This window comes from Suncus etruscus, chromosome 9 (assembly GCF_024139225.1).
Source record: "Suncus etruscus isolate mSunEtr1 chromosome 9, mSunEtr1.pri.cur, whole genome shotgun sequence".
Classification (NCBI taxonomy): Eukaryota; Metazoa; Chordata; class Mammalia; order Eulipotyphla; family Soricidae; genus Suncus; species Suncus etruscus.
In genome coordinates, this window is record NC_064856.1 from 7880413 (window position 1) to 7907007 (window position 26595).

Here is a 26595-nt window from a genome sequence, read left to right on the forward strand (position 1 = left end):
AAAATGCAGCATGGAAACACCCCCCCTTAAAAACAAAAACATCTAAAAACAAACAAACAAACAAATGAAAACAACCTACCCTGATTTCTACAGAGACAGTCTTTGAACTTACAGACTAAAGAGAAACATCCCTGGCCACCACAGCACCAAGAGGACTCAGAAAATGCCAACGCCTGTGCAAAGCCAACAATAGCTGCCTTTGAGTCTCCTCACGGCCTACAGCTCGCATGGACTCACAGACCCATTTCCCAGCTGCCACAGAGAGATGACTTGTGCATGAAATCACTCAGTGGGTGCAAGTGTGTCTGAACATGTTGGCATATGGGGGGTCGGCAGGGAGAGAGGCCGCTCTGGGCTCGGTTACCAACCGTAAGCAGTGCCTGAAGAGGATGTCTCCAAACCAGGGATCTGGTCTATGGCACAAAAACCTATTTGGTGAAACTCGACACGGTCACATTTAATAAAAATACATTAAGATTTGTTTTTCCTGTTCTATGTACACTCTGAAGGCCTGGACATTCCAGACACGACTGTAGAGCTATATACAAGTGCAATTCTGATGTTTTCATGACAAGTTAGTCTGTGGACAGGCTTTCTTGGGACTCACAGTCATTGCTCCCAAGTCTCACATGACTCCCTCTTGGTGACTGGCCCAAAGGTGAGTGTTTATTCCTGTCATCTGGCTGAAGCCTGAAGGAAGCAGTTTGTTCTTGGCTCTTTAAGAGCAGCAGGTGGGTTCAGCTGTTTCTTCATGACTGGAGCAGAATAAAATGTCACTTGCTCCTTCCTTCCTTTTCAAAAATAAACATTTATCTTTTAGAGAAACAAAAACAACTAACATCAGAAATAACCAGGTGGGGATGGGGTGTGGTGAATATTGTTTCAAGGCTTGGGCCCGCCATTGGGAAAAACACTTCTTTGGCAAGGAAACCTGGTCCTTTGAATAAACCAGAGTTTCCTGGGGAACCCTTGACAGGGGCTTCAGTCTTTCTCTGCCAAAAAGCTTCATGGTGATCACAGGGGTAGAGGTCCAGTTCACTGCAGGCAAAGGGATCTGGCACAAGAAGTGGGAGAACTCTGAAGAGGGGGCCTTTTCTAGAACCATCTGCTCTTGAACAAAGCCATGAAGAAGCAGCTTGTAGAGAGGCGAGTCTCCAGTCGAGGCCTTCTGTGCACCAGACAGTGTTTTCTAGTTCTGCTTTCATACAAATGTCTTTCTGGGCTATTCTTCACAGGCATGGGGTTAGCGTTGGGGGAGGATTCTTTCTACTGTCTTTCCAGTCATTACAGTGGAAGGTGAAATGCCACAGTTTTTGTGTGTCTGAACATTGGTTTTTTCAAATTCAAATGTGAGTGTTGCTTTAGAGATGTTTCCCCAAGAGCAGGGATGCTGGAGAGCCCGGGTCGAGGCATGGAAGAATGCTCATGTGGCTGTTGTGGGACACTGGAAGTCAAAGCACCATAGCTGCGGTCTTGCCACCTCTGGGCAGTGCCCTGGAAGGAGCGTAGGGCAGCGCTGTCTGCTGAACAGTGGTCCATCTCCACTCATGGGGCAGACTCCATGTGCTTTTCCTCCTCATCTGTACTCGCTGCCCTTCTCACAGTCTCTGTTGGCGTGCAGGAGAATGAGAGGGTGGGGCCCTTGCTGGGGAACGCAGGGCTGGGGTGCGCCCATGGTGGTCTGAGCAGGTATGGGGAGATGGTCTGTGCCAATGAGGCCTGTGAGCTGTCGTGCTCTTCTGCTCCAGGGAGAAGAAGTGTTCTGGGACAAGGAGTGGCCTCACTGAGGCAGGAGTGGCTGAAGGGTGGAAGCAAGCGCCAGGCCTTGGGACACCTGGGGGAAAAGGCCAGCAAGGCATGTGGCCTGGTGTCCTTTGTAACTCTATAAACAGCAGCTTTCACATTTGGTCCTTTCTGCCTCCCTCTCAGTCCCTGCTGCTAGATGAGACATGCCTGGGGGTGAGAAATGCTTTCCTATCTTTCATTTGGATTTTAGAAAAAGCGCAGAATGCCAATGGTAGCTATTTAAATTTTTTTTAAGAATGTAGGAATGCAATTATGTAAAAACGTAAGCTTACTAACTTTCCAATCGCTAGATCTATTTAAAGTCTAGGCACTTAGTGTGTGTGTCTGTGTGTGTGTGTGAGAGAGAGAGAGGGGTGGGGGGAAGTAGGAGGGAAAAAGAGAGGGAGAGAGAGAGAGGGAGAGAGAATTTCCAATGGGTCCACACTAAATCGTTACTATAGAAAACTACCTGGGACATCAGTTTACATTCTAAGTAACACTGCCAGCCTTGACCTTTACAATAGCCCACTTTTGTCTTAGTTTGGTATGATTCAAAAGAGATGGACCATTATTAATTCTCAGCTAGAAAAAAAGTGACTTCCTGGAAGAGAGAGATCAGCCTAACCGTGCAAGAATAAACAGCACATCTTTTAAAAAGATAGCAGGCTTCAGCTGAAAACCAGTAATTCACCTGACTCGGTAAAAGAGACCATGTTCAAGAACAACTGAGGATGAGAGTCTGCTTGTAAACGCAGCAGCTTGTTTGTTTGTTTGTTTGTTTTTGCACAGTGGAGACAGTGTGGAGAACAGGCATCCCAGGAAGCTGGATGGCCTTCCTAGCTCTTGCCCTGGCTCCACACCAGCCTCCGCCAGCCACAACTGGATCACCCCTGGGCCTAGAACTAAAATAACGGTTTCCTATGCAAAAGTAAAAAAGTTCAATGCTGGAGCATGGATGGGAGAAACGGTCACCAAAGAGAGCTTGTGAGCATGCAGACAGGGTGGGTGGACAGACAGATGGACTGACGGGTGTGTGGAGGGTTTCCAGTCTTCATTGCCTGACTTCCCTGCCTGCGTCCTTCCCTGCTGCAGCAGCTCCGCACACATGCTCAGGGACTGCCCCTGGCTCCTGCATCAGATACACGTCCCAGGCTGTGCTGGGGGCTGCTGCTTCCGGTTGCGCATGGCTCCAGACTTCTCTTTGTACACGATGGGCATCTGCTGAGAAATGTCCACTAGGGCACTGGCCACCGCGAGACCTGGGGAGAGCCAGAGAGGTGTTAAAAAAAATCACGGGGCTGGAGCAATAGCACAGCAAGTAGGGTGTTTGCTTTGCACGCGGCCAACCCTGGATCAATCCCTGACATCCCATATGATTGGTCCCCTGAACCCCCAGGAGTGATTCTAAGCACAGAGCCAGGGGAAAAAAAAAAAAGAATATCTGCTTAGAGACTGGAGTGACAGCACAGAGGACAGGGTGTTTGCCTTGCATGTGGCTCACCTGGGTTACATCACTGGCTTCCCATATGGTCCTCCGAGCCTGTCAGAATTTCTAAACCCAGAGTCTAAAGTAACCCCTGAGCATTCCTGGGTGTGGCCAAAAAAAAAAAAACAAAAACAAAATAACACTTAGGGGTCCGAGAGATAGCATGGAGCTAAAGCGTTTGTCTTGCAAGCAGAAGGTTGGTGGTTCGAATTCCGGCATCCCATATGGTCCCCCGAGCGTGCCAGGAGCGATTTCTGAGCCTGAGAGCTGCCAGGTGTGACCCAAAAACCAAAATAACACTTAAATTGGGGGGGGAGCTGGAGTGATGGTGCTAGAGGTAAGGCATCTGACTTGTAAGGGTTAGCCTAGGACGGACCACGGTTCGATCCTCTGGCATCCCACATGGTCCCCCAAGGCAGGAGCGATTTCTGAGCACATAGCCAGGAGTAACCCTTGAGTGTCACCGGGTGTGGCCCATAAAGCCAAAAATAAATACATACATACATACATTTGGGGGGGTCACACCCAGCAGCGCCCAGGGGTTACTCCTGGCTCTGTGCTCAGAAATCACTCCTGGCTGGCCCAGGGGACCATATGCTTGATCTTTTCTCTTCCCCCCTGTTTTGCTAGGTTTTTGGGGCACATTAGTGAATTCACATTGAGTGAATTGAGTGAATCCTCAGGGACTCAGGGACTGAACAGTACTGGCCACATGCAAGGTAAATGCCTTACTCACTGTCTATTTCTTGGGTCCCATATTGCACATAAAAAAAAGCCCTAGGGCTGGAGTGAAAGCAGAGCAGTAGGGTGTTTGCCTTGCACGAGGCCAACCCAATGGTTCCCAAGCCTGCCAGGAGTGATTTCTGAGGGCGGAGTCAGGAGTAACCCCTGAACGCCAACAGCTGTGCTCCTCCCCCGCCAAAACACGTCCTTTCATTTTTCTTCCTTCCTTCCTTCCTTCCTTCCTTCCTTCCTTCCTTCCTTCCTTCCTTCCTTCCTTCCTTCCTTCCTTCCTTCCTTCCTTCCTCCCTCCCTCCCTCCCTCCCTCCCTCCTTCTTTTCTTTCTTTCTTTCTTTCTTTCTTTCTTTCTTTCTTTCTTTCTTTCTTTCTTTCTTTCTTTCTTTCTTTCTTTCTTTCTTTCTTTCTTTCTTTCTTTCTTTCTTTCTTTCTTTCTTTCTTTCTTTCTTTCTTTCTTTCTTTCTTTCTTTCTTTCTTTCTTTCTTTCTTTCTTTCTTTCTTTCTTTCTTTCTTTCTTTCTCTCTCTCTTTTTCTTCCTTCCTTCCTTCCTTCCTTCCTTCCTTCCTTCCTTCCTTCCTTCCTTCCTTCCTTCCTTCCTTCCTTCCTTCCTTCCTTCCTTCCTTCCTTCCTTTCTTTCTACCACACCTGGCAGTACTTGAGAATTACTCTCGTCTTAGTATTCGTTCAACGTTCATGGCGATGCTTGGCGGGCCATATGGGATGCCAAGTATCAAAACCTGCAAAGCAAATGCCCTACCCTCTGTCCTATCTCTCCGGTTCTCTCCCCTACATTTTGTGTTTGTCTTTGGGCCACACCCAGCAGGGCTCAGCTCAGGGGTTACTCCTGGCTCTATGACCAGGAATCACTCCTGGCAGGCTTGGAAGACTGGGGATCAAACCTGGGTTGGAGGGGCCGGGCGGTGGCGCTGGAGGTAAGGTGCCTGCCTTGCCTGCGCTAGCCTAGGACGGACCGCAGTTCGATCCCCCGGCGTCCCATATGGTCCCCCAAGAAGCCAGGAGCAACTTCTGAGCGCATAGCCAGGAGTAACCCCTGAGCGTCACAGGGTGTGACCCCCCAAAAAAAAAAAAAAAACCTGGGTTGGCCCTGTGCAAGGCAAATGCCCCTCCCCTACTTTTTATATCAAGCAACTGGCAGACTAGCTAAGCAATGAGTCCCGAATGAGGCTGCAGGTCTGTCCTGGCAGTCTGCTCCTCCTGCCTGCCCTGGAGGGGCGGAAAAGTGCAGCATTGCTCAGGAAGAACAGTCCCCCATGCCACGCCAAGCAGCACATGGCACTTTCCCGAAGCATCAGGATCAGTTCAGTCTGACCCTGAGATCAAGCTACAGAAGAAAGATTCTTTTTTTTTTTTTTTTGGTTTTTTTGGGGCCACACCCAGCGATGCTCAGGGGTCACTTCTGGCTGTCTGCTCAGAAACAGCTCCTGGCAGGCACGGGGGACCATATGGGACACCGGGATTCGAACCAACCACCTTTGGTCCTGGATCAGCTGCTTGCAAGGCAAATGCCGCTGTGCTATCTCTCCGGGCCCAGAAGAAAGATTCTTTAATCTTCTTCCTCTTGGTGCCACAGTAACCTCACTTGCACCATGGGGATAAGCACAGGTCTGTGCGGAGTCCTGTGAACCCATAATCTCACAAAACTGGCTCCCAGGCGCTTTCTTCCACTTTTCCTTTTTGATTATTTTTTGTTGTTGTTGTTTTTGGGCCACACCTGGCAGTGCTCAGGGATTACTTCTAGCTCTGCGCTTAGAAATAGCTCCTGGCAGTCTTGGGGGACCATATGGGATGCTAGGGATCAAACCTATATACCTGTGTCTGTCCTGGGTCAGCCACGTGCAAGGCAAACGCCCTACCATTGTGCTACCACTCTGGCCTCATCCTTTCTGACTGTTAACAAAAGAACTTTGTTGTCCATCAGGGAAGGCACAATTTCAGTTTGGGCAAGGGAATGGACCCAAGCTCAAGAGCTGAGTGGACTGAGTCCCCTACAGGGCTGGGGAGTGAGAAGTGGAGGAAAGGCTAGGTGTTCCCTTCTGTGGCTGGTGTGTGGTGTAGAATCCGCCCCAATGTGGATTCATTTGTGAGAGTACGGGCAGAGCAGGATTCCCTGGGCAGAGAAAGGCATCAATTCAAGAGACAACAATATACTGAGGGGCACATCTGAACTAGGCTCTGTATGTAGGAGGCCCAGGTTCAATTCCAGGCACTGAGAAGCAGTGGTTGAAGTTCCCAACACCCCAAACTAATAGTCCCCCTGGACCAAAACCAACAACCCCAAACAGGATTTTGAAGGACTGACCCACTCTTGGGGTAGTGAGCAGACCACTAGGAGCTGGGTCACATCAGGCAGAGTATGGGCCAGGAAAGGCCACAGAGACGTAAACCAGTGTGTGGTTGTCAGGGATTGTGCCAACACTAGCTGCACAGGGCAATAGTGAGAACGGCTGGGTGAGGGGCTCAGCTCCCAGGAACCCCTAGTGAGGGCAAATTAAGCTATTCTCCTGTGAAGACAACATATGCCGGCTTCGCCATGCCTCACCACCTCTCCTGTGAGAAAGGCACAGATGCAGAACAGGGGTCAGGAGTCTGTAGGCCCTCACTTTCATCAGGGCACAGAGAATTTTTAGCTAAGGCAAGCCAGATCCTGAGAATCACCTCACTGAGAGTTGTCTTGGTGTTCATTCCTCCAACTGCTTCACCATGTCTTACTTGTGTTTAAAATAGAATGGCAATTGGGGCTAGAACAACAATAGAGCTGGTAGTGTAGGGAGCCCTACACTTGTCTTGAACGTGGCCAGCCTAGTTGGATCCCCAGCTCCCATATGGTCTCCCGAGCCCTGCCAAGAGTGATTCCTGAGTGCAGAGTCAGGTGTAAATTCTGAGCACTGCTGGGTGTTCAAAAGCAAAACTAAATAACAGAATGACAACACACAAGAACTACAAGCAAGAGAGAGACACAGAAGAGAGAACCCACAGCATGGAGTTTACTAGAAGCCAAAGAAGGTAAAAAGACAGGAAGTATAAATAGAGGTCGGGTCACACCAAGCAGTATTCCAGAGCTACTCCTGGGTCTACACTCAGGAATCATTCCTGGTGGACTTGGGGGACCAATGGGGTGCTGGGAATTGATCCCAGGTTAGCCATATGCAAAGCAAGCAACTTATCTACTGTACTATTTACTCCAGCCCCAGAGGAAGTGTGTGTGTAAGCTGCCACTTTCAACAGAGCAGACTTTCTGGATAGAAGGACAGGGCGAGCTCAGGGCAGCCAGGGACTCTAGATGCAGCAAGCCCAACGGGGGACACAGCTAAAGAGATCTGTCCATCCACTATAGTGCCCCCCTCTAGGAGCAAGTGACCCAAGGCAAGACAGGTTAGGGACTACAGGTTAAGGGACAAGGCCCCAGGCGCAGAGGTCCATCCTGTCTGGTACGTAGCTGGGGGTTTCTGGGATTAGAGAGAAAGGAATGACTCACCTGACTGGCCAGGCGGAGGGATCCCCCCTAGGCCTCTGGGGAGCCTCACAAACACTGAGAGGACTGCTGCTTTGTTGCCAAAACAGGGCTCCAGGGCAATGGGTTTCGGAACCGTCTGGAGGAAGAAAATAGATTGTCTTTAAACAGCTGGGCACTGCAGCCCTCAGATGTGGCTGCTACTTTCAAGTTTTATTATTCTGGGGTCAACCCTAATCCCTACAACAGGGATCTCAAACTCAATTTACCTGGGGACCGAAGGAGGCAAAGTCGGGGTGACCCTTGAGTGCAAAGTCAGTAGTAAGCCTTTAACATTGGGGGGTGTGACCCAAATAACTAAAACAAAACAAAACAAGATTCCCCTAGGGCAGGGCCACAAAATGTTGTACGGAGGATAGTAAACGGCCCGAGGGCCGCGAGTTTGAGACCCCTGCCGTACAATATCTCTCTGCACTGATGTGGTTTTGATTTTTAAACAGTTACGCATCGGTTACTCCTGTCTCTGCACTCAAAGATCACCCCTGGAGGGGCTCAGAGGGCCATACCATATAGGGTTCGGGGAATCACTCTGGTTAGTCAACTGCAACACAAGCCCTCTACCTGATATTCTATCTATCACGTTTGCTGTCTGATATAGTTTTATAAACATTTTTAATTTATTTATTTTTATTTCTTTATATTTTTTTGGTTTTTCGGGCCACACTTGTTTGATGCTCAGGGGTTACTCCTGGCTAAGTGCTCAGAAATTGCCCCTGGCTTGGGGGGACCATATGGGACTCCAGGGGATCCAACCGCAGTCCTTCCTTGGCTAGCACTTGCAAGGCAGACACCTTACGTCTAGCGCCACGTTGCCGGCCCCACATTTTTAATTCATAAAATAAATTTTTTTGTTTTTGGGCCATATCCAGCTCAGGGATTACTTCTGGCAGGCTTGGGGGACCATATGAGATGATGGGGTTCAAACCGGGTCACCCGTTTGCAAGGCAAATGCCTTCTTTGCTGTGCTATTGCTAAGGCTCCAATTAAAGTTGTTGATGGTTTTGCGTTTCAGTCATACCATGTTCTGACACTCAGCCCTTCATCAGTGTACACTTTCCACCACCAATGTCCTCAATTTTCCTCCAGTCCCCCTGCCTCTATAGTAAACAATTTTCTTCTCTCACTCTCTGCCCCTTTTTTTCCTTTGAGGCACTGTCATTTATAATATTGTTACTAAAAGGATATCATGCATATTATTTTACTTCCTTTCAACATCTAGTTGTCATCTAGTGATCATTTCCAGTTGTCAATGTCATAATGATCCCTTTTCTGCCCTAACTGCACTTCCCCCCAACTCCTTTCTGTGATAAGCTTTCTCTTACCATGGACAGTCCTCCTGGTTCTTGTTTCTATTGTCTTTGGGGGTTATTCTCATACCTATAGTTTTTTTTGTTTTTGTTTTTGATATCTGGCAAATGAGTGTGCTCATTCTTTGTCTGTCCTCCCTCTGACACATTTTACTCAGCATGATACTTCCTATGCCTACCCAGGTATCAGCAGATTTCATGATTTTATTTTTCCTGATGGCTGACCCTTGATGTGATTTTTAAAGTTGCTCTCCAGATTAGTTTTCACGGCCATGTGCTTTAGTACCACCTATTCATTATCTGGGGTTTTTCTCTTTTTTTTGGTGTGTGTGTGTGGGGTTGGATCACACTTGGCAATGCTCAGGGGTCACTCTTGGTGGGGCTTGAGGGATTCTTAGGAGTGCCAGAGATGGAGCCCAGATTGACCACATGTAACGGAAGGGCATTACCATTATACTATTGCTCCAGACTCTTAACTCTATTGTTTTTTGGGCCACACCCAGCAGTACTGGGGGATCATGCAGTGCTGGGCTCCACAAGCTGAATATTGTTCCAGCCAAACTGATGCTGCTGCTAGGGGTCATGAGTGATTCTGCTCAGGGTGTGCAACTGTATCTTCTTTCAACCCTAGAAGGCATCTACCCAGAATTATTGGATGATACAGTGGCTCGATTTTGATTTTGTTTTTGGTCAAATCTAGCCAGTGGTGCTGGGGGGCTGCTCTTTGCAGTACTAGGGGACCAGATAGAGTCATTGATTTTACTGGGGTCTGCAGCATGCAAAGCCAGCAACTTAGGAGAAGTGGGATCATTGTATGTTTCCACAGGTTCCAATTTCTCCGAACAGTAGTGGTGTTTTATTGGTCCTGGCTGATTTTAAATGTTTTCTTTCTCTTTGGAGTTCTACATTTTGGTTAAGACAACTCCATCTGCAGAACTCACCCACTCCCCACCTCCCACCATTCTGCATTCCATCTGTTTTATTCTTCAATTCTGCTTGCAATGTTTTGCTTCTAAAATTCGAATGTGTTTTCCATTCACAATAATATCAGAGGAACTCTGATATAATGTTAAGTTAGGTTTCATCATTCTACCTTTCATATCTTATTGTCTCTCATGTTTTTCCTCTCTTGCTTCTCTGTTCTGTTCTGTTTCATATTGATCTTTCTGTTAAAAAACTCTCTCCTCATTTATGTCCAACATATTGCTTACCAAATTGTGTTATTTTTAAAATCACAAATTCTCTTATTTTTCCATTTCAGCACCATTTAGTTCATTTTCAGATCTCTTTGGTCACTTTTGACTCAGGGCCCTCCTCCCATCTTTAGAATGCCATATTTTAAAATATTTCGCATTTCATATTCTTTAGAAGTCCATTCTAGTAGCTGGAGTGATACTATCGTGGGTAGGTCAAATGCCTTACATGCAGCAGGTTCAGTCCCTGGCACCATAAAAGGTTCCAGAACACTACTGGAAGTGATCTCTGAGCAGAGTTGGGAGTAGTCTCTGGGCATTGCCAGGTGAGGCCCCAAACAAAATTGAACAAAACCGAAAACTAAAGTTCTTTCTAAGTTGGTTGTATCTGCTAACCTCCACAGGGAGGTTGTCTGTCTCTTACTGTTGTTGCTTTCTGCTTGCTGAGCAAGGAGGAATGTTTTCTTACAAAGAAGACCCATACCTACTTCTGGTGGGATTGTGATACATTTCCAAATCTGGAATTATTTTAAACTGTAAGAACCAAGATTCCCTCCAAAAGTCCATGATAAGGAACTCTAGACTAAGATGAGCCCAAATCCTAGTAAAGTGTACTTTTCCACTCCTACCTGAAGGCAGAGAAAGAGTTAACTCAGAAATAAAACCAGGGGCCGGATAGCATGGAGGTAAGGCATTTGCCTTGCATGCAGAAGTTCATTGGTTTGAATCCCGGCATCCCATATGGTCCCCCAAGCCTGCCAGGAGTGATTTCTGAGCATAGAGCCAGGAGTAACTCCCTGAATGCCGCCAGGTATGACCCAAAAACCAAAATAAATAAATAAATAAATAAATAAATAAATAAATAAATAAATAAATAAATAAATAAATAAAAAAAAAACCAAAGTTGGTGCTCTCCAGGAATAAGGAACTAGGGGGTTGAGTGAGCTTGGAACGTTCTATCTGAAAAGGCTCCCTTAACAACCAAAGTTTGAATCAGAGTATCCGTTGACAGCCAGGGTTCGACTCAAAGTATCTCTAGACAACCAAGGTTTGAATCAGAGGATCCCTAGACAACCAAAGTTGAGCCAGAAAAATCAGTGATTAATTAAGACATCTATCTATACAATGAAATGATTTTTCCATTACTGCTTGTGATTTCTATATAAATTGCTTGAAGATTTGACTCAGGTCCTTGCCAAGACTCCCTAGTTGGATGAGGCTTGACCTCGTTAACCAAATAAACTCCCTTTTGCACCTTGCGTTATTGGAGGTGGTAAACATGGATGTATCAACATGGATGTCAACTCGAACCCTAAGAAAACCACACATGGGCCGGGAGAGATAGCACAGCAGTTTTTGCCTTGCAAGCAGCCAATCCAGGACCAAAGGTGGTTGGTTCGAATCCCGGTGTCCCATATGGTCCCCCGTGCCTGCCAGGAGCTATTTCTGAGCAGACAGCCAGGAGTAACCCCTGAGCACCACTGGGTGTGGCCCAAAAACCAAAAAAAAAAAAAAAAAAGAAAAGAAAAGAAAAAAGAAAACCACATATGGTCTGGTTTTGGATGCCAGTTCATTCTTTTTGGGAGATAGGAGAGGGACAGTGGTTAATGGAAATCTCAAGTACTTCCCATGAGCTCAGTAATGCTTTAGTAAGAATGTTTATTCAAGATACCAGCTGTTTTCCCCAGAGTATCTAAAATATTCCATTGTTTTTGCCAAAAGATAAGTTTTATCCTAATTTTTAGAAGGATCATAAATATTTATTTTCCACAGAATCCACAGTGAATTTTAATTTTTCTCTTAAAAGAAGTACAGCAGGTAGGGTGCTTAATTTGCATGCAGCTGAGCTGGCGTCAATCTTTGGCACCATATATAGTCCTCCTGAGCACTGCTAGGAGTAATCCCTGAGCACAACTAGGTGTGGTCCCAAAACAAAACAAAACAAAAAAACTCTGAATACTAGAATGTACAGTGGTTTTATTTAGCTAATATTATGTAAATATTAAGTAAATCATCATGCTAGAGATCCTCTTTTTTTTCTTTTTGACGGGGGCATATTCAGTGGTGTTGAGGTCGGTTCTGGTGTAGTTCAGGGGTTGTTCCTGGTGGGGCTGGGGTGACCTTTTGGGCTCTGCCCTTAGGGATCATTCCTGGTTGGCTTGGAGGAGAATATGGGGCGCAGGGGTCAAACCTAGTCAGCTGTGTTCAAGGCCAGCACCTCACCTGCTGTACTGTTGCTCCAGCCCCCAGTGGTAGAGAAATTGCCTTGCCTAGATAAGGCCCCAGATGTGATCTCAATACTGGGAGAAAAAAAATCTGACAAATTCTATTTAAACATTCCTTAAACAGAAAACTGCTTAAATGGCACATATTGACAGCAGGAAAATGAAAGAGTATGTTGGTTTATTGTTAAGAAGCAAGCAAGGAAAATGTAAGTGCTAATAGAATGAGCTCTAACTCCCTCGAATTTCCCCAACACAGAAGCATAAGTTCTGAAAGGTCAGTCTCACCTTTATACTCCCCCCAATCAGATCCGGAGGCTCTTCATCTGTCTCCAAGGCAACATTTACAGAGGCAAAGGGACGACTGGCCATCTGCTGCATCTCCCGAAGAAGTTGCTAATGAGGAACACCACAGCATTAAGGCAATGAACCCATCACTGCACATTCAAGATACCTCCGCCTCCCTGACCCAAATAAGTCCAAAGGGGACAGCTGAGGAAAGAGGGCAGCTGGACATGAACTAGAGAGCTATCAGATGACATTATGAATTATTATATTTTTCTAAATATGGTAAGTATGCATTTATATGAAAACAAAGTCCTACCTATTGAGTCTAACATTCCAATGGATAAAATGCCAATAATGCCTGTTTATTAAATATATAACTCATGTAGCCTAGCTCCTCATATTTTTACTATTAAAGTTAGGTTTTCTCTCCTGTTGCTGAAACTTGAACTAAGAATTTACATAATAACAAAGGTACATCCGTACCTTGTTAAATCGTAAACAGGGAAGAGGCCTATACTGCTGAAAGTGGTAAAACTATGAGCACCAAACCAATGTTGGGCTCTTTAGAGTGGAGGAACCTGCATGCCATCAGGATTTAGAGGAGCAGTGGCTGTGAATGTCTGCTCCAAGCCTTTCCTGCTGTGACCAGACTTTGGGTTCAGTTACTTCCTCTCTGATCATTTAACCTCTGGATTCTTTTCCCCATCCCATGCCCAAGTAAATGTGAGGCTACAAACCATTCTTAGTGCCCATGGGTCTGGGTACTGAGTGTAGAAATAGCCACTTTCTCTGTGCCCTCTATCACTGGTGTGGCCAGGCAGCCACATCTCTGGTGCCATGTTTGGCACCTGTAGGGCATAGATTTTGAGTTATTCTAAGTGTTGGACTGGAAGTAAGATCGATTCTAACTTCCTCCAGCAAGAGTCTTACCCATTACACTATCATTCCGGTCTAAGAGTTGTTATTTTTATTATTATTATTATTATTATTATTACTATTATTATTTTAGTTACACCAGCTGTGCTCAGGGTTTACTCCTAATTCTGCACTTAGGAATCACTCTTGGAGGGCGCAGGGGAACTTATGGGGTATTGAGACTTGAACCCATGTTGGCCACATGCACGGCAAATACCCCACCCACTGTACTATCACTCTAGCCCCAGGAGTTATATTTTCTATTAATGCTTAATAAGAGTTTCATCTTTAAACTAGGATTGAGTCTTGCACCTTAATAAATGGCTAAAAGATCACTTGGCTACTGCTGAAAATGTAGGTGTCCATTTTTGTTCACTGCATACCATGTTCTAATATATTTCTTGGTACAAAACAATCCTTTCACTGCACACAGGATGACTTGTCCTGGCCTTGTGTAGTTATTTTGACTGGCTTCAGCCTTCTGATGCTATCCAGGTTTTGGTTTTCAGGATCCTCGACATAAAAGAAATTAACTGTACATGTTTCTCTTGTGTTTCAGGACTGTTTATTTTGGTAATGTAAAGCTATATTCATAAGCACCATGGAGGAATAGACAATTATTACTTCCAACCGCTCATGGGAACTTGAGAGCTGCTAGGTCTAAAGCACTTTCTTCATGGAAAGTAATACTTTGTTGGTTTTTGTTTGTTTGTTTATTGCTTTTTTGGACCAGACCCAGTAACGCTCAGGGGTTACTCCTGGCTATGTGCTCAGAAATCGCTTCTGGCTTGGGGGACTATATGGGAGGCCAGGGATCGAACCGAGATCCATCCTAAATTAGGGCGTGCAAGGCAAACACCTTACCACTAGGACCACCACTCTGGCCCCCAACACTTTGACAAGCTTCCAATTTCTTCCCTGGCTACAACTTCTTTATGTCTTTTGAATTCTTACTTCATTTGGGATGCATTTTTGTTAAACAATATATAATTCATTGAGATTTAACAATGAGTTAATAATGGTGCTTATTTAAAAACAAGACTCCCTGAATATACTTTCCCTGAATTAAAAAAAAAATTACAATGCAAAGAATGAGCATTACCTTTCTGATATAATCAGAGACTGGAAACAGAGTTCAACAGGTAAGGAAGGTACTTGCCTTGCACATGCCAGACTTTTACATCCGGCATTTTATATAGTTCCCCAAAGCACCTGTAGGAGTAATTCCTGATTACAGAGCCAGGACTAACCCCTAAGTACCACTGGATGTGGCACAAAAACTAAAAACCAGAAACAAAACAGAACAACCAAGAAGGCAGGGGCAGAGCAATAGCACAGCGGGATGGGAAGTCTGCCTTGCACATGGTCAACCTAGGTTCAATAACTGGCATCCTATATTGTTCCCTACGCAGTGCCAGAAGTAATTTCTGAGTGTAAAGCCAGGAGAAACACAGGAGTAAGGGAAAGGGAGGGAACAGGACGGGAGGGGTGGAAGGGCAGGGCAGGGCAGGGCAGGGCGGGCTGGGGCTCAAAAGGAAAGATCCCTGGACACCTCCCAAGCAAAACTCAGTTTCTCTTCAGAGTCAATGCTGCGAGATCACTTGATCCTCTGGTGTGCAAATGGCAGCCTGTCCACCAACGAGTACAGAAAGGTGGCAGGAATGTCCCACCCATGGCAAGGCATGTCAGTTTTCAGACAGTAGGTAGCAAGAGCCTGGCTTGCTCAAGGGAGAAGAAAAGACTAAAAGGCTTTGGGGAGGGACCCACTAGTCACGCTGCCCCCCAAGCTCACCTCTCGACGTCTCGAGGCCCAACAGCTCTGCTTGATCTTCCAAACCACAGCTGCCACCAGGAGCAGAGACAGGAAGCAACTGTGAGGAAGCAGAGAATGGAGTCATTTTCCCCGACCCCTAGGACCAGAGCCTCCTTAGAGTAGCAGGAAGTCCCCCCACCTGGCTCTCCCAGTCCCTGATGCAGCAGCAGCATCCCAGGAAGCAGAGTGGGAGAAAGCTGGGGAGGGGGCTTCCCTGCTCCACCTCAGAGCAACATTTCTCAACCTTTCCCCACACCCCTGCTAACCTTGTTTCCTCTCCTGGACCCCCACCCCCAACCCCAATGTAGGATCCTCACCTGCGCCCCTGTGAACTATCCTGGAGCCCAGCTAGCCCCTGGTTGAGAAATGTGCCCTCGACCATCCTGTCCTGACAAGGTCCTTGAGAGAGCCTGGATCAGGATGGCCTGGCAAGAAGGATCCCCGAATAGGAAAAGAACTCAAAGATAATAATGATGGAGAACAAGCATGCCAGAATTCCAAATAGCTGACATTTCCTGGCAAAGTGTTTAAAAACAAAAACAAACACAAAAACAAAAATGAGAAAAGCTAAGTTGGAAAGTAATCATCAGCTTTTTATAAGAGGTCAACACAGAAGCAATGCATGATCTTTAATCGCTTATATTACATTTCCACAAAATAAATAAATATATATATATTTTAAATCAAATGACATGATCCACTCAAGCCAACAACGTTCTTGAAAGTCTAAGAGGATTCCAGGGTCTGTCCCCTACTAGAGCCACGTCTACTCTGCTAGTAAAGGGATAGCTGACTTTTGGGTTACAGGGAAATAAGCTTCGCAAGTAAACCTCTTTGATAACTGCTTAGAAATAATTCTTGAAATCGGCATTTAAAACATACACAAAACCAGATCCCCAATTTCTAGCTTCTCAAAAGAAAAGGGGCTTTTATAGAGTATGGTTCAGAGGGTCAGAACGCTGCCTAACCAGGTTCAATCCCTGGCATCCATATGGATACCTGAGCTAGCCAGGAATGATTTTGAGCACAGCTGGGTGTGACTCCAAAAACACAAGAGTATGGTTCCAGAGTGTGACTTAGGAGATTTTCAGGTCAGAGTTGCCAGAGCTCTCTGTAGAGGCGCACTGCCTTCCTCTCAGCTCCACTGCCCTTCCTGCTGGGCGGGCGTCTACTGAAGGGTATCCAGCCTCCTCTTCCCCCCTAAAGTCTTCGAACTGTCACCCAGCTAGGTCTGTTGTTGGCTCCCTGAATACCTGGATAAAAAGCGCACCTGGCTATTTAATCCAGATTCCATAGGGCTGACCTTCCAATTTGTGGTAAATAAATACCCAACTTGGACAGCAAGCTGGGTAGGACTGCTATGGAAGCAGAATGATGATCCAGGTAAGGGGGAGGGAGTCAGGACTGCCAAAGGGACCCCAGAAGCAGAAATAGATAGGATGAGCCTCTCTTTCTGAGAAGGGGCAGCTGGAGAAGGAAACGCAGAAAGGCGGTGGGCAATGGGGCTTGCCTGCAAATGCATGGCTGAAGTGAGGGAGACCCAAGTTACAGGTGCCACAGAGTTATTTGGTGGGGTGTGGCATTATTAGGTTTCTGGGTTTTATCTGGTTAAATGAGGAACCAGAGCAGACTTATGAGCAAAGGAGTGTCGTGATTTAACATTTGCTGGAGACTGTTGGAGCAGCAAAAGCCCCAATGCTTGGACACATATTAAGCCAAAGAGAAACTCTGGGGTCAGGGTCTGGGAGACGGCTTGATACCTATTAAATACCTATTAAAAGGATGGAGCACAGACTGTGATTCAACCTAGTGCCACATGTGGGGCTTAGAAGCCCACCACCAGCTTTCAAACCCCAAATAAACCAACAGAACTGTGGTAGTATCATGATGAAAAATAAGGAGATTGGATAGTTTCGTGGATAAGGTGCTTGCCTTGCAAGTTTCTGACTAATGTTTGATCCCTGGCATCCCAGATGGTCCCCAAGCACTGCCAGGAGTGATTCCTGAACAGAGCCAGGAGTAATGCCTGACCATTGCCCGTGTGACCCAAAACTTTGAAAAAAAAAAAAAAAAAAGGGTAAATCTAAAGAACAAGTAGAGAGATAATTTATTTAGGTGGGTCATTCATGAGTGAAATCCTAGAGTTCCTCTCAATCTTCAAAGAGTGGATGTGATTATAAATATTATACATACATATATATATATATATATATATATATATATATATATATATATATATATATGAATTTCCTGAGGGGTAAGTGTTCCTTACCTTTCTTAATAATTTTAATCTTATTCTTTATTGTTACAGGGCCACATTTGGCAGTGCTCAAAATCCACCAGAATTTAATGGGCTGTGCTGGGTGCGGGGCGTAAGGTACTCGGCATTGAAACCAGGGTCTCTTTACATGCAAGGAAATTGTGTGCTATTATTTGGGCCTCATCTCCACTCACTTGAACAAACAAACAAAACACCAAAACTCTCAAAATGTTCGAAATAATTTTATTTATAATAGCCCCCAAGTAGAAATAATCCAAATACCTATTAAAAGGTGAATGGATATACTGTGGTTCATCTTTTGTTTTGAGCCCCACCAGCAGTGCTCAGGGTTGGTTATGCCTGGCTCTGCTCTCAAGAATCACTCCTGGCCACCTTAGGGGGACCATATGGGATGTCAGGGTTTGAACCTGGATCAACCAACCACATGCAAGTTCCCTTCCTGATATACTATCTTTCCGGCCTCTGGGGTTTTCTTTACATATAAAATTCAATCAAAAAGGGGACTGGAGTGATAATACAGCGAGTAGGGCATTTGCCTTGCATGTGGCTGACCCAGGTTCGATCCCTGGCATCCCATATGATCCCTCAAGCCTGCCAGAAGTGATTTCTGAGCACAAAGCCAGGAGTAATCTAAGTGCTGCCGGGTATGAAAAAAAAAATAAAAACACTAAACAAAACAAAAATTATTCAATGTTAACAATAAACTATGAATAAACTCTTTTCACTTATATTTTTAAAATACTTTTAATTTTTGCAGAAATTAATAAGGAGGGAAAGGAATAATAAAAGTAACAGGGTTTTTGAGTTCTGAGTATATTATGTATATACGTCTATATGTAGAGAAAGACACATTTAAACACACATATGCACACTGTATGTGTGTGTTTGGGTGGGAAGGGCCACAGTCCACATCACTTAGGGGTTACTTCTGGCATGTTGCTTTGGAGACCAGGGCTATAGAACATGAATCTGAGATTAAAGCACATGCTCCACTGAGATATTCCTGGCCTGAAAGTATTCTACTTTCTTTGCTTTTGGTGGTGGTAGGGAGCATATGCAGAGTGCCCAAGGCTTATTCCAGGCTCTGAACTCAGAAATTAATCCTGGTGGTGCTTTAGGGACCATATGGGATGCTGGAATCAAGCCCAGGTTGGCTGCATGCAAGGCATGTACCCTACCTGCTGTACTGCTATCTCTCTTCCACAAAAGTATGCTATTTTTTTCAACAGATTTGCTGAGACATCATTCAGTAGTATTTTGAATGCCAATATTTACTTAGGAGGAAAGAATCTTAACAGCCCCAGGATCCTGGCTGGTTGCTAGAAATACTGGTAGTTAGATAAGGGGCTCAGATTTGTGGCACCACAAACATCCTGCCACACAACCCCAATCCAGAAAATGGGGTAGGGTTTGGACCGAGCTCAGTTATCAATGGTCAGTGATTTCATCAATCATGCTCATATCATGAAACCTTGCAAAAACAAGGAATGCAGTTTGGGGTAATTTTGGGGAGGTGTTAGAATGAGACAAGGAAGAGATGCTTTGGGTTTCCTCATTTCCATTCCATTTGGTTGCTTTCAAGCTGCAACCTTTCATCTTCATTTAGTTTGTATGGTGGGAGCCCTGAGACTGCTTAGGGGCTATTCCTGGCTCTGCCCTTGAAGATCACTCCCATGTGGTGCCAGGGAATGAAGGTGGGTTTCCCCCATTTTAAGCATGACCCCAGTCCTTTGAGAAAGCTCTCAGGACTTGAAATCCTAAATGCGGTGCTCTCCTGAAATCTGAGCTTTTCTAGCAAATTGTCAAAAGTCAGTAGGAAGATGTTACAGGATTGTAGTCAGGCGTAAGTGTGGTAATATGCAGGGAAAGGAGGTTACTTCTGAGAGAAAGCTGTATCAGAAGCCGTACCAGACAGCTTCTCCCATGTCACCCCAAGCCTATGCTGAGCCACTGATACAAGCCATAGCCTGGGTTTCTACACACCTATTCCTACTCCAATACATCCAGCCTGCTCATGTGATTGTTTATTCCCAGCTCTGTACTGAGGGTTCACTCCTGGAGGGGTTCAGGGGACCATATGTAGTGCTTGGGGATCAAACCCTGGTTGACTGAGTGGGAGTTAAATGCCTTCCCCCATGTACTTCCTGACCCAAGACTGGTGTTTCTGAGCGCCCTGGAGGAGACTGGTGGAACTTCAGGCCTTAGACATGTGAAGTGTATGCTTTCCCAAGAGTTCCATCTTTGACTTCACCCAGGCAGGCACAGAGGAAAACCTCATTATTGTGAAAGATATACCCAATAACACACAGAAAAGAGAATCCATGGCTAAGTAGACTTTGTTTGTTTTGGGCTATTCTTGGCTATTCAGAAATTACTCCTGGCAGGCTTGAGGGACCATAGGGAATGCCTGAGATGGAACCCAAGAAAGCAAACGCCCTACCTGCTGTGTTCCAGTTCTTAAAGGCCCAAAATGAGACTGGATAAAACACTAGTACACTCATGAGAATATGAAAGGAAATAGCATCAACAGAGCCTAAACATGACAGAAGAAAAATGTGTAAGAAGCAGAAAATGCAAATGTTAAAATAAAAACCTAATTAGATGGCTCAACCGAAGAAATGGAGCCAACATCAGAGCACAATTATGAGCAAGAAAATACAGTCAGGTGCTCACCTGCTATGCAGCCTGAGGGAAAAACAAGAAGGAAATGAGAGGCCATTAAGAAACAAAGAGGGCTGGGGAGGGGTTGGAAAACGCTATGGGAGATGGCAGGGGAGGAGGCAAGGCAAGGGATGGGGTAGAAGGCTAGGGAGAATGGCTGTCTGAAAGGGGTGGGTTCGTGCGGTGCATGCAGGAGGTGGGTTCAATTCTTGGCACTATATGATCCCCTGAGCCCCATGGGAAGTGACCCCTAAGCACTGAGCTGGGTGTGGTGTTGAAACCAAACAAACAAACAAATAAGTAAACAAACAAACAAACAAACAAATTAAAATGTGAAAAAAGGGAAAAGAGATAAGGGGTGACCAACAGCCTGCCTATCTGCTTGGAAAAACAGTAAAACTATCCAGACAGTTTCCAGATACTTGAAGGGAGGTGTAAACATGAAAACTCAAAGACAAACTATTTTTGAAAAAAATACAGAAAGAGACAAATGGTGGAAAATACCATAAGCAATACTCAAAGACAGGCATTAAATGCATTAAATGTGACTACCACAAACATGGGGGAAAAAAAGAGTCCTAAACTTAAGGGAAGAAAAGGCAAATATGCCAATAAAAACGTGAGCAAAGAAGGGGCCAGAGTGCTTGCTTGCATGGGCTGATCTGGGTTCAATCCTGGCATTCCACTTGGTCACCTAAGCACTGACTTAAGTGCAGAGTCAAGAGTAACCCCTAAGGATAGCCAGATATGGCTCCAAAACAAAACAAAACAAAACAAAATGAGCAAAGGTATCAACATACAATTCAAAATATGAACTGTAAGAGACCAGCTAATGTTACTTATAATGAAAGAAACCCAAACTGAAACAAGATACCTGTGCTATTTCTGATTGGCACAATTTTGCTACAGCAATTCTAGGTTAAAATCGATTCTTCCATTTTCTAGCACACCAACAACCCCACCCCCAAACCTCCCATCCCTTCAAAAAAATATACTATAAACTAAAAACTATTTGAGAGTAATTAACAGAATGCAGACATGAACGAAACAAGGGATGCGGCTCAATGAAAAGGCACTTGCATCGAATGTATGAGGCTCTGGATTCAATTCCAGGTATTATATATTCCCCTGAGAATTGCCAGATTGACTCTTGGGTACCATGCTGGGAGTAGTCCAGAGTACAGTCAGGTGTGACCCCAAACAATAAACTCCAACTTTCCCCCCAAAAAACTCCAAAACTTGGAGATACGTGCAACAAAATGAGAAGTCAGTGGAAAGAGAAAAATGGCTGAAGAAAACGTTAAGTTCCTACTAATGAAAAAGCTTTAGAGAAATGAGGTGAGTCTGGGACTGGGGAAATGGGCCCAAGTTCATGCACTGTCTTCAGGAGCTGGCATGGGGGAACTGACCACTGTGCTCCTTGTGAGGTGTCTGTGTTTTCTGTTGGGGCAATCCCAACCAAAGGCAATTCTGTCCAAGAGACATCTAGAGATTCCCATGACTGTCATGCTACAGTGGGTTCCTGGCATTGATGCTAGGTATGGGCCCTCAAAATCAAACAAAAAGGTCGAAGTGATCTCCACATGAACCAAATAAGTCATACAACACTGAGTGAAAAAAGCCAAATATGAACAACTTGTAAGGAGCAAAGAAATTACTTTATAAAATCATTCTGCACAATTTATGTGCAATATTATATCCAAGGAGAAAATAAATCTAAAACACAAACATCAAAATATGAACAGCAGTTCTTTCTTTTTTCTGGGTCAGGGTTGGGGGATACCTGGCAATGCTCAGAAGTTACTCCTGGCTCTACTTAGGGATCACTCCTGGCAGTCCTAGGGGGACAATATGGGCTGCTGGAGACTGAATCCACACCAGCCACATGCAAGGCAATTGCCCTATCTGGTGTATTATTATTCTAACCCTAATAGCAGTTACTTCTAAAGATTAGTTTGCATTTTCATATTATGTCATTTGAAGTTTTACTGTGAACATAATTTTTTTGATATTTAATAAGAATCCTTATCTTCAAGCAGATTTTCTACTTTATAAACAGCTGGCAAGACTCAATACTATTGTAATATATTACTTTAAGTATAATAAAGTCTGAAGATTTAATATTTGCTTTAAATTACTTGAGTTAGTCTTGCATGATTTCATCAGACCTTTCCAAACTGCCTTATAAATGTTCCTTCTGCACTACACAAATCACTGTTGTCCAATAAAAGTTGAGCTCCGTTGTAAATTTATTCACATGTGTTCCCCCCTCACCCTGTGATGCCAGAGATCAGGGCTCACAAATGTGAAACATATACTCTATAAATACTCTACCACACAGCCATATGCCTGGGGTCAAAGGATAGAATAGTGAGTGGGTAGGGTGCTTGCTTTGCATGTGGACAAACTCAGATTTGATCCTGAGGGTCCTATATGGTCTCAGAGCCTACCAAGAGTCACTCCTTGACGCAAAGTTAGGAGTAACTCCAGAGTAACACTGGGCCCAAAACCCAAAACCAACCAAACAAACCAAAGGAATGCTTGAACATGTTATTTATTGGAGCCACACTTATGGTACCAGGGACTGCAGGTAATTTTAAGTGTTCTATTAGGCACATTAAAGTGGCAAATAAGTAATTTAATTCAAACATTATTTGAATATGTGAGCAATATTAAAATTTTTGAGGGCCAGAGATAGTAGAGAGGTTTGATTGTTGGCAATGCAGTCTTCCAAACAGCCCTGGAGTGACCTCTAGGCACAGAGCCAGGAGTATTTCCTGAGTACCACCTGGTATGGTCCAACAACTGTCTCCCCAAATGAAAACTGAAATATATAAATTCTTATTTTTATTAAATATTCAGACTTCAGTATCTATTTCATACTTAACAAGCACATCTAAATCCAAACACTAAATTTTTATCCAAAACTATTTTATTTGTATTTAGTTTTCATAAAATTCACATTTGAAAATGCACATTCACATATTCAAGAGGCTCTAAACATATTTAAATTTTCTGAAAACTGATCAAATACCAGACTTTTAATTATATTGAAATAGTTGAAATTCGGCTTCTCAGCTACACTAGCTACATTTTAAATGCTCACAAACTACATATCATTAGCACCCATGAAGTCTTTTAGCTGTCAATCTTTAGCTTCTAGTTTGATATTTCTACTTATCTTCCTTCAATTTTTCATCACTTAAAACATATTGAGGCCTTTGAAACTAAAAGAGCAATTTTGTTTTTTGTTTTTTTTTTTGGTTATACCCAACAACACTCAGGGTTACTCCAGGCTCTGTGCTTAGAAATGGCTCCTGGCAGGCTCAGGGGACCGTGTGGGATGCCGGGAATCGAACTGGGGTCCATCCCAGGTCGGTCCCAGATTGGCCACATGCAAGGCAAATGCCCTACTGCTATGCTATCTCTCCTGTAGGTCAGTGCAAAATTATGCAATGGAAACAATTCTTTAAAAACCACTTCTAGTGGAGCTGGTGAGATAGCATTGCGGTAAGGCATTTGCCTTTCATGCAGAAGGTCGGTGGTTTAAATCCCGGCATCCCACATGGTCCCCTGAGCCTGCAAGGAGCGATTTCTGAGCACAGAGCCAGGAGTAACCCCTGAGCACTGCCGGGTGTGACCCAAAAATAAAACAAACAAAAACCACTTCTAAAGGGGCCAGAGAGATAGCACAGCGGTAGGGCGTTTGCCTTGCAAGGAGCAGACTCAGGCAGGACCAGTGGTGGTTCGAATCCCAGCATCCCATATGGTCTCCCGTGCCTGGCAGGAGCGATTTCTGAGCACAAAGCCAGGAATAACCCTGAGCGCCGTTGGGTGTGGCCCAAAAACCAACCAACCAACCAACCAAACAAACAAAAAAAACCACATCTAAAGTTCAAAGAGGTACAAGTCAAAGAGGCATGAGCTAGGCACCAAATCTGATTCCTGGCTCTTCATGGTTCCTGAGCACCTCTGGGGACCTTGGGCTGAAATGTAGACAATCAATCTGTTTCATGAAGTCAAAAAATTATTTTTTTCCAAACTAACTTTAACAAATGGGTCCATTCTTGCTGAAGTTCTTCACTTGGAAAGATCTTAAGATACTAAGATGCCAGGGCCGGAGAGATAGCATAATGATGGGACATTTGCTTTGCATGCGGACGACCTGGGAGGGACCCAGTTCAATTCCCGGCATCCCATGTGGGCCCCTGGCCTGCCAGGGTTGATTTCTGAGTGCAGATCCAGGAGTAATCCCTGAGTGCCACCGTGTGTGGCTCAGAAAGCAACCAACCAATCAATCAATAAATAAAGCTTAAAAAAAGATACTAAGATGCCAGGAATCAAACATATCTCCGTCCTGGGTTAGCCACTAAAACAATAATTTAAAAACTTGTCCTATCAATTGAGATCCCATTATTTATATTATTTTTTTTTTTTTTTTTGGTTTTTGGGCCACACCCTGTGGTGCTCAGGGGTTACTCCTGGCTGTCTGCTCAGAAATACCTCCTGGCAAGCACGGGGGACCATATGGGACACCGAGATTCGAACCAACCACCTTTGGTCCTGGATCGGCTGCTTGCAAGGCAAACGCCGCTGTGCTATCTCTCCGGGCCCTATTTATATTATTAATGGCTCCCCATGCACATAATTCTAAGACCAGGCCTATCACCAGTGGACCCATCTTGCTCCCCTCAAAACCCCAACTTATCTATTCCAATGCCCAACTCAATTGTGCCCATCAATTCTCCTGTTGTGCTGCCTTTTGCTCATTGTTGCTACCTTGCTGTGTGTCTTTTCCTGGGGGGTTGGGACAAGTGAGGCTGGCAATCCACAGGGTTTACTCATGACTCCATGCTCTGGGATCACTCCTGGCAGGGGTCAGGATACTGTATGGGAAGCTAGGAAACAAACCTGAGTAAGCCACATGCAAGGCTAGTATCCTACCCATTGTACTATCACTCTAGCCCTCTTGCTATGTATCTTTAAGACCTACATATGAGAAAGACCATTCTGTATCTGCCCCTTTCCTTTGTCTTCATCCAGCATGCTATCCTCTAGTTCCATCAATGTTGTGGTAAACTGCATGGTTTTGTTCTTAGAGCTACGTAATATTCCACTGTATATACCACAACTTCCTAATCTATTCACCGGAGTAGTTTCATTTGGGTTGTTTCTATCTTGGCTTTTGTACTGAGTGCAGCAAGTAAAATAATTAAATTGTATGTATGTACATGCATATGTACTTTTGAGTTATTATTTTTGTGTTTTCGGGTAGATGCCAAGAAACAGTAGTGCTGGGTTATATGGAGACTCTATTTCTACTTTCTGGAAAGATGTTTTCCATAGAAGCTGAAACAGATGACATTCCCACCAACAGTAGGTGAGGGTTTGTTTATGCCCACAACCCAGCTCACACTGGCTGTTTCCCAACCTCTGGATATGTGCCATTCTCACTGGCATGAGAGGATAATTTAAAGCTTTTTTTTTTAAATTTGTACTTTCCCAGTTCTGAGTGTGATGAGCACTTTTTTTATACACTTTACTGGCCATCCACATAATCTTTTGTGGGAAAGTGTTCATTTGGATTTCTTATTATTGAGTTTTGTGAGTGCTTTACAGATCTTGGATATCAACCTTTTATCCTATGTAGTGTATATAGATATTTTCTCCCAATCAGATTTAAAAAAATCATAGCTTGAGTTCTTTTGTTGTGAAGAAGCTTTTTAATTGATCGTAGCCGCATTTGCTCATTTTTATTTTTGTTGTCTGTCGCTGTGGTCATCTTATTGAAGATTCCTCTGGGTCAACTTCCTGGAGTTTTCTGTGGATGTTTTCATGAATTTATTTTATGGATTCTGGCCTAATCTCAAGAACTTTAATCCATTTCGAGTTTACTTTGTGAATGATGTGAGAGATACAATTCACATTTCATTTTTTTACATATGGCTATCTGGGAAACTAAAACAAAATTAAGAGAATTAAATGCAACCTTGGCTAATTAAGTTGTATGTTCCTTGAGATGATCTGGTTTTGTGCAGACCACACATAACTGTTCCATAAAGTGCTCTCCTGCCCAGGAGGTCTGGGACCATCTCCCTGCACTCTGCATATTCTTCTTGGTTCTAGATATGCTGACATTTTCTTTTCTTTTCTTTTTTTTGGTTTTTCGGGCCACATCATTTGATGCTCAGGGATTACTCCTGGCTAAGCGCTCAGAAATTGTCCCTGGCTGTGGGGACAATATGAGATGCCGGGGGATAGAACCTCGGTCCTTCCTTGGCTAGCGCTTGCAAGGCAGACACCTTACCCCTAGCGCCACCTTGCCAGCCCCATATGTTGACATTTTCAACAATTTTTTTCTACTAAAGTTAACA

At 44.5% G+C, this 26595-nt stretch overlaps 1 protein-coding gene and 1 non-coding gene across 4 annotated transcripts in view; both read right to left on the reverse strand.

The window, feature by feature from the left end:
- Positions 1 to 2216: 2216 nt before the first annotated feature.
- The window catches only part of ATRN (attractin), a 192635-nt gene continuing 168256 nt past the window's right edge, over positions 2217 to 26595 (reverse strand). For 2 of the 3 annotated variants that reach the window (XM_049779127.1, XM_049779126.1), the window contains 4 exons: positions 15259 to 15337; positions 12552 to 12659; positions 7506 to 7620; positions 2217 to 3044 (listed from right to left, as the gene is read on the reverse strand). In XM_049779127.1, coding sequence (XP_049635084.1) covers positions 2920 to 3044; positions 7506 to 7620; positions 12552 to 12659; positions 15259 to 15337 — 427 coding nt within the window. In that variant the 3' untranslated portion in view covers positions 2217 to 2919. The remainder of the gene's footprint in view (positions 3045 to 7505; positions 7621 to 12551; positions 12660 to 15258; positions 15338 to 26595) is intronic. The other variant, XM_049779128.1, reaches the window with a different exon arrangement.
- Positions 13271 to 13411, reverse strand: LOC126019290 (small nucleolar RNA SNORA43). The gene has a single exon (XR_007499020.1). It is a non-coding gene; the product is annotated as a small nucleolar RNA SNORA43 (small nucleolar RNA).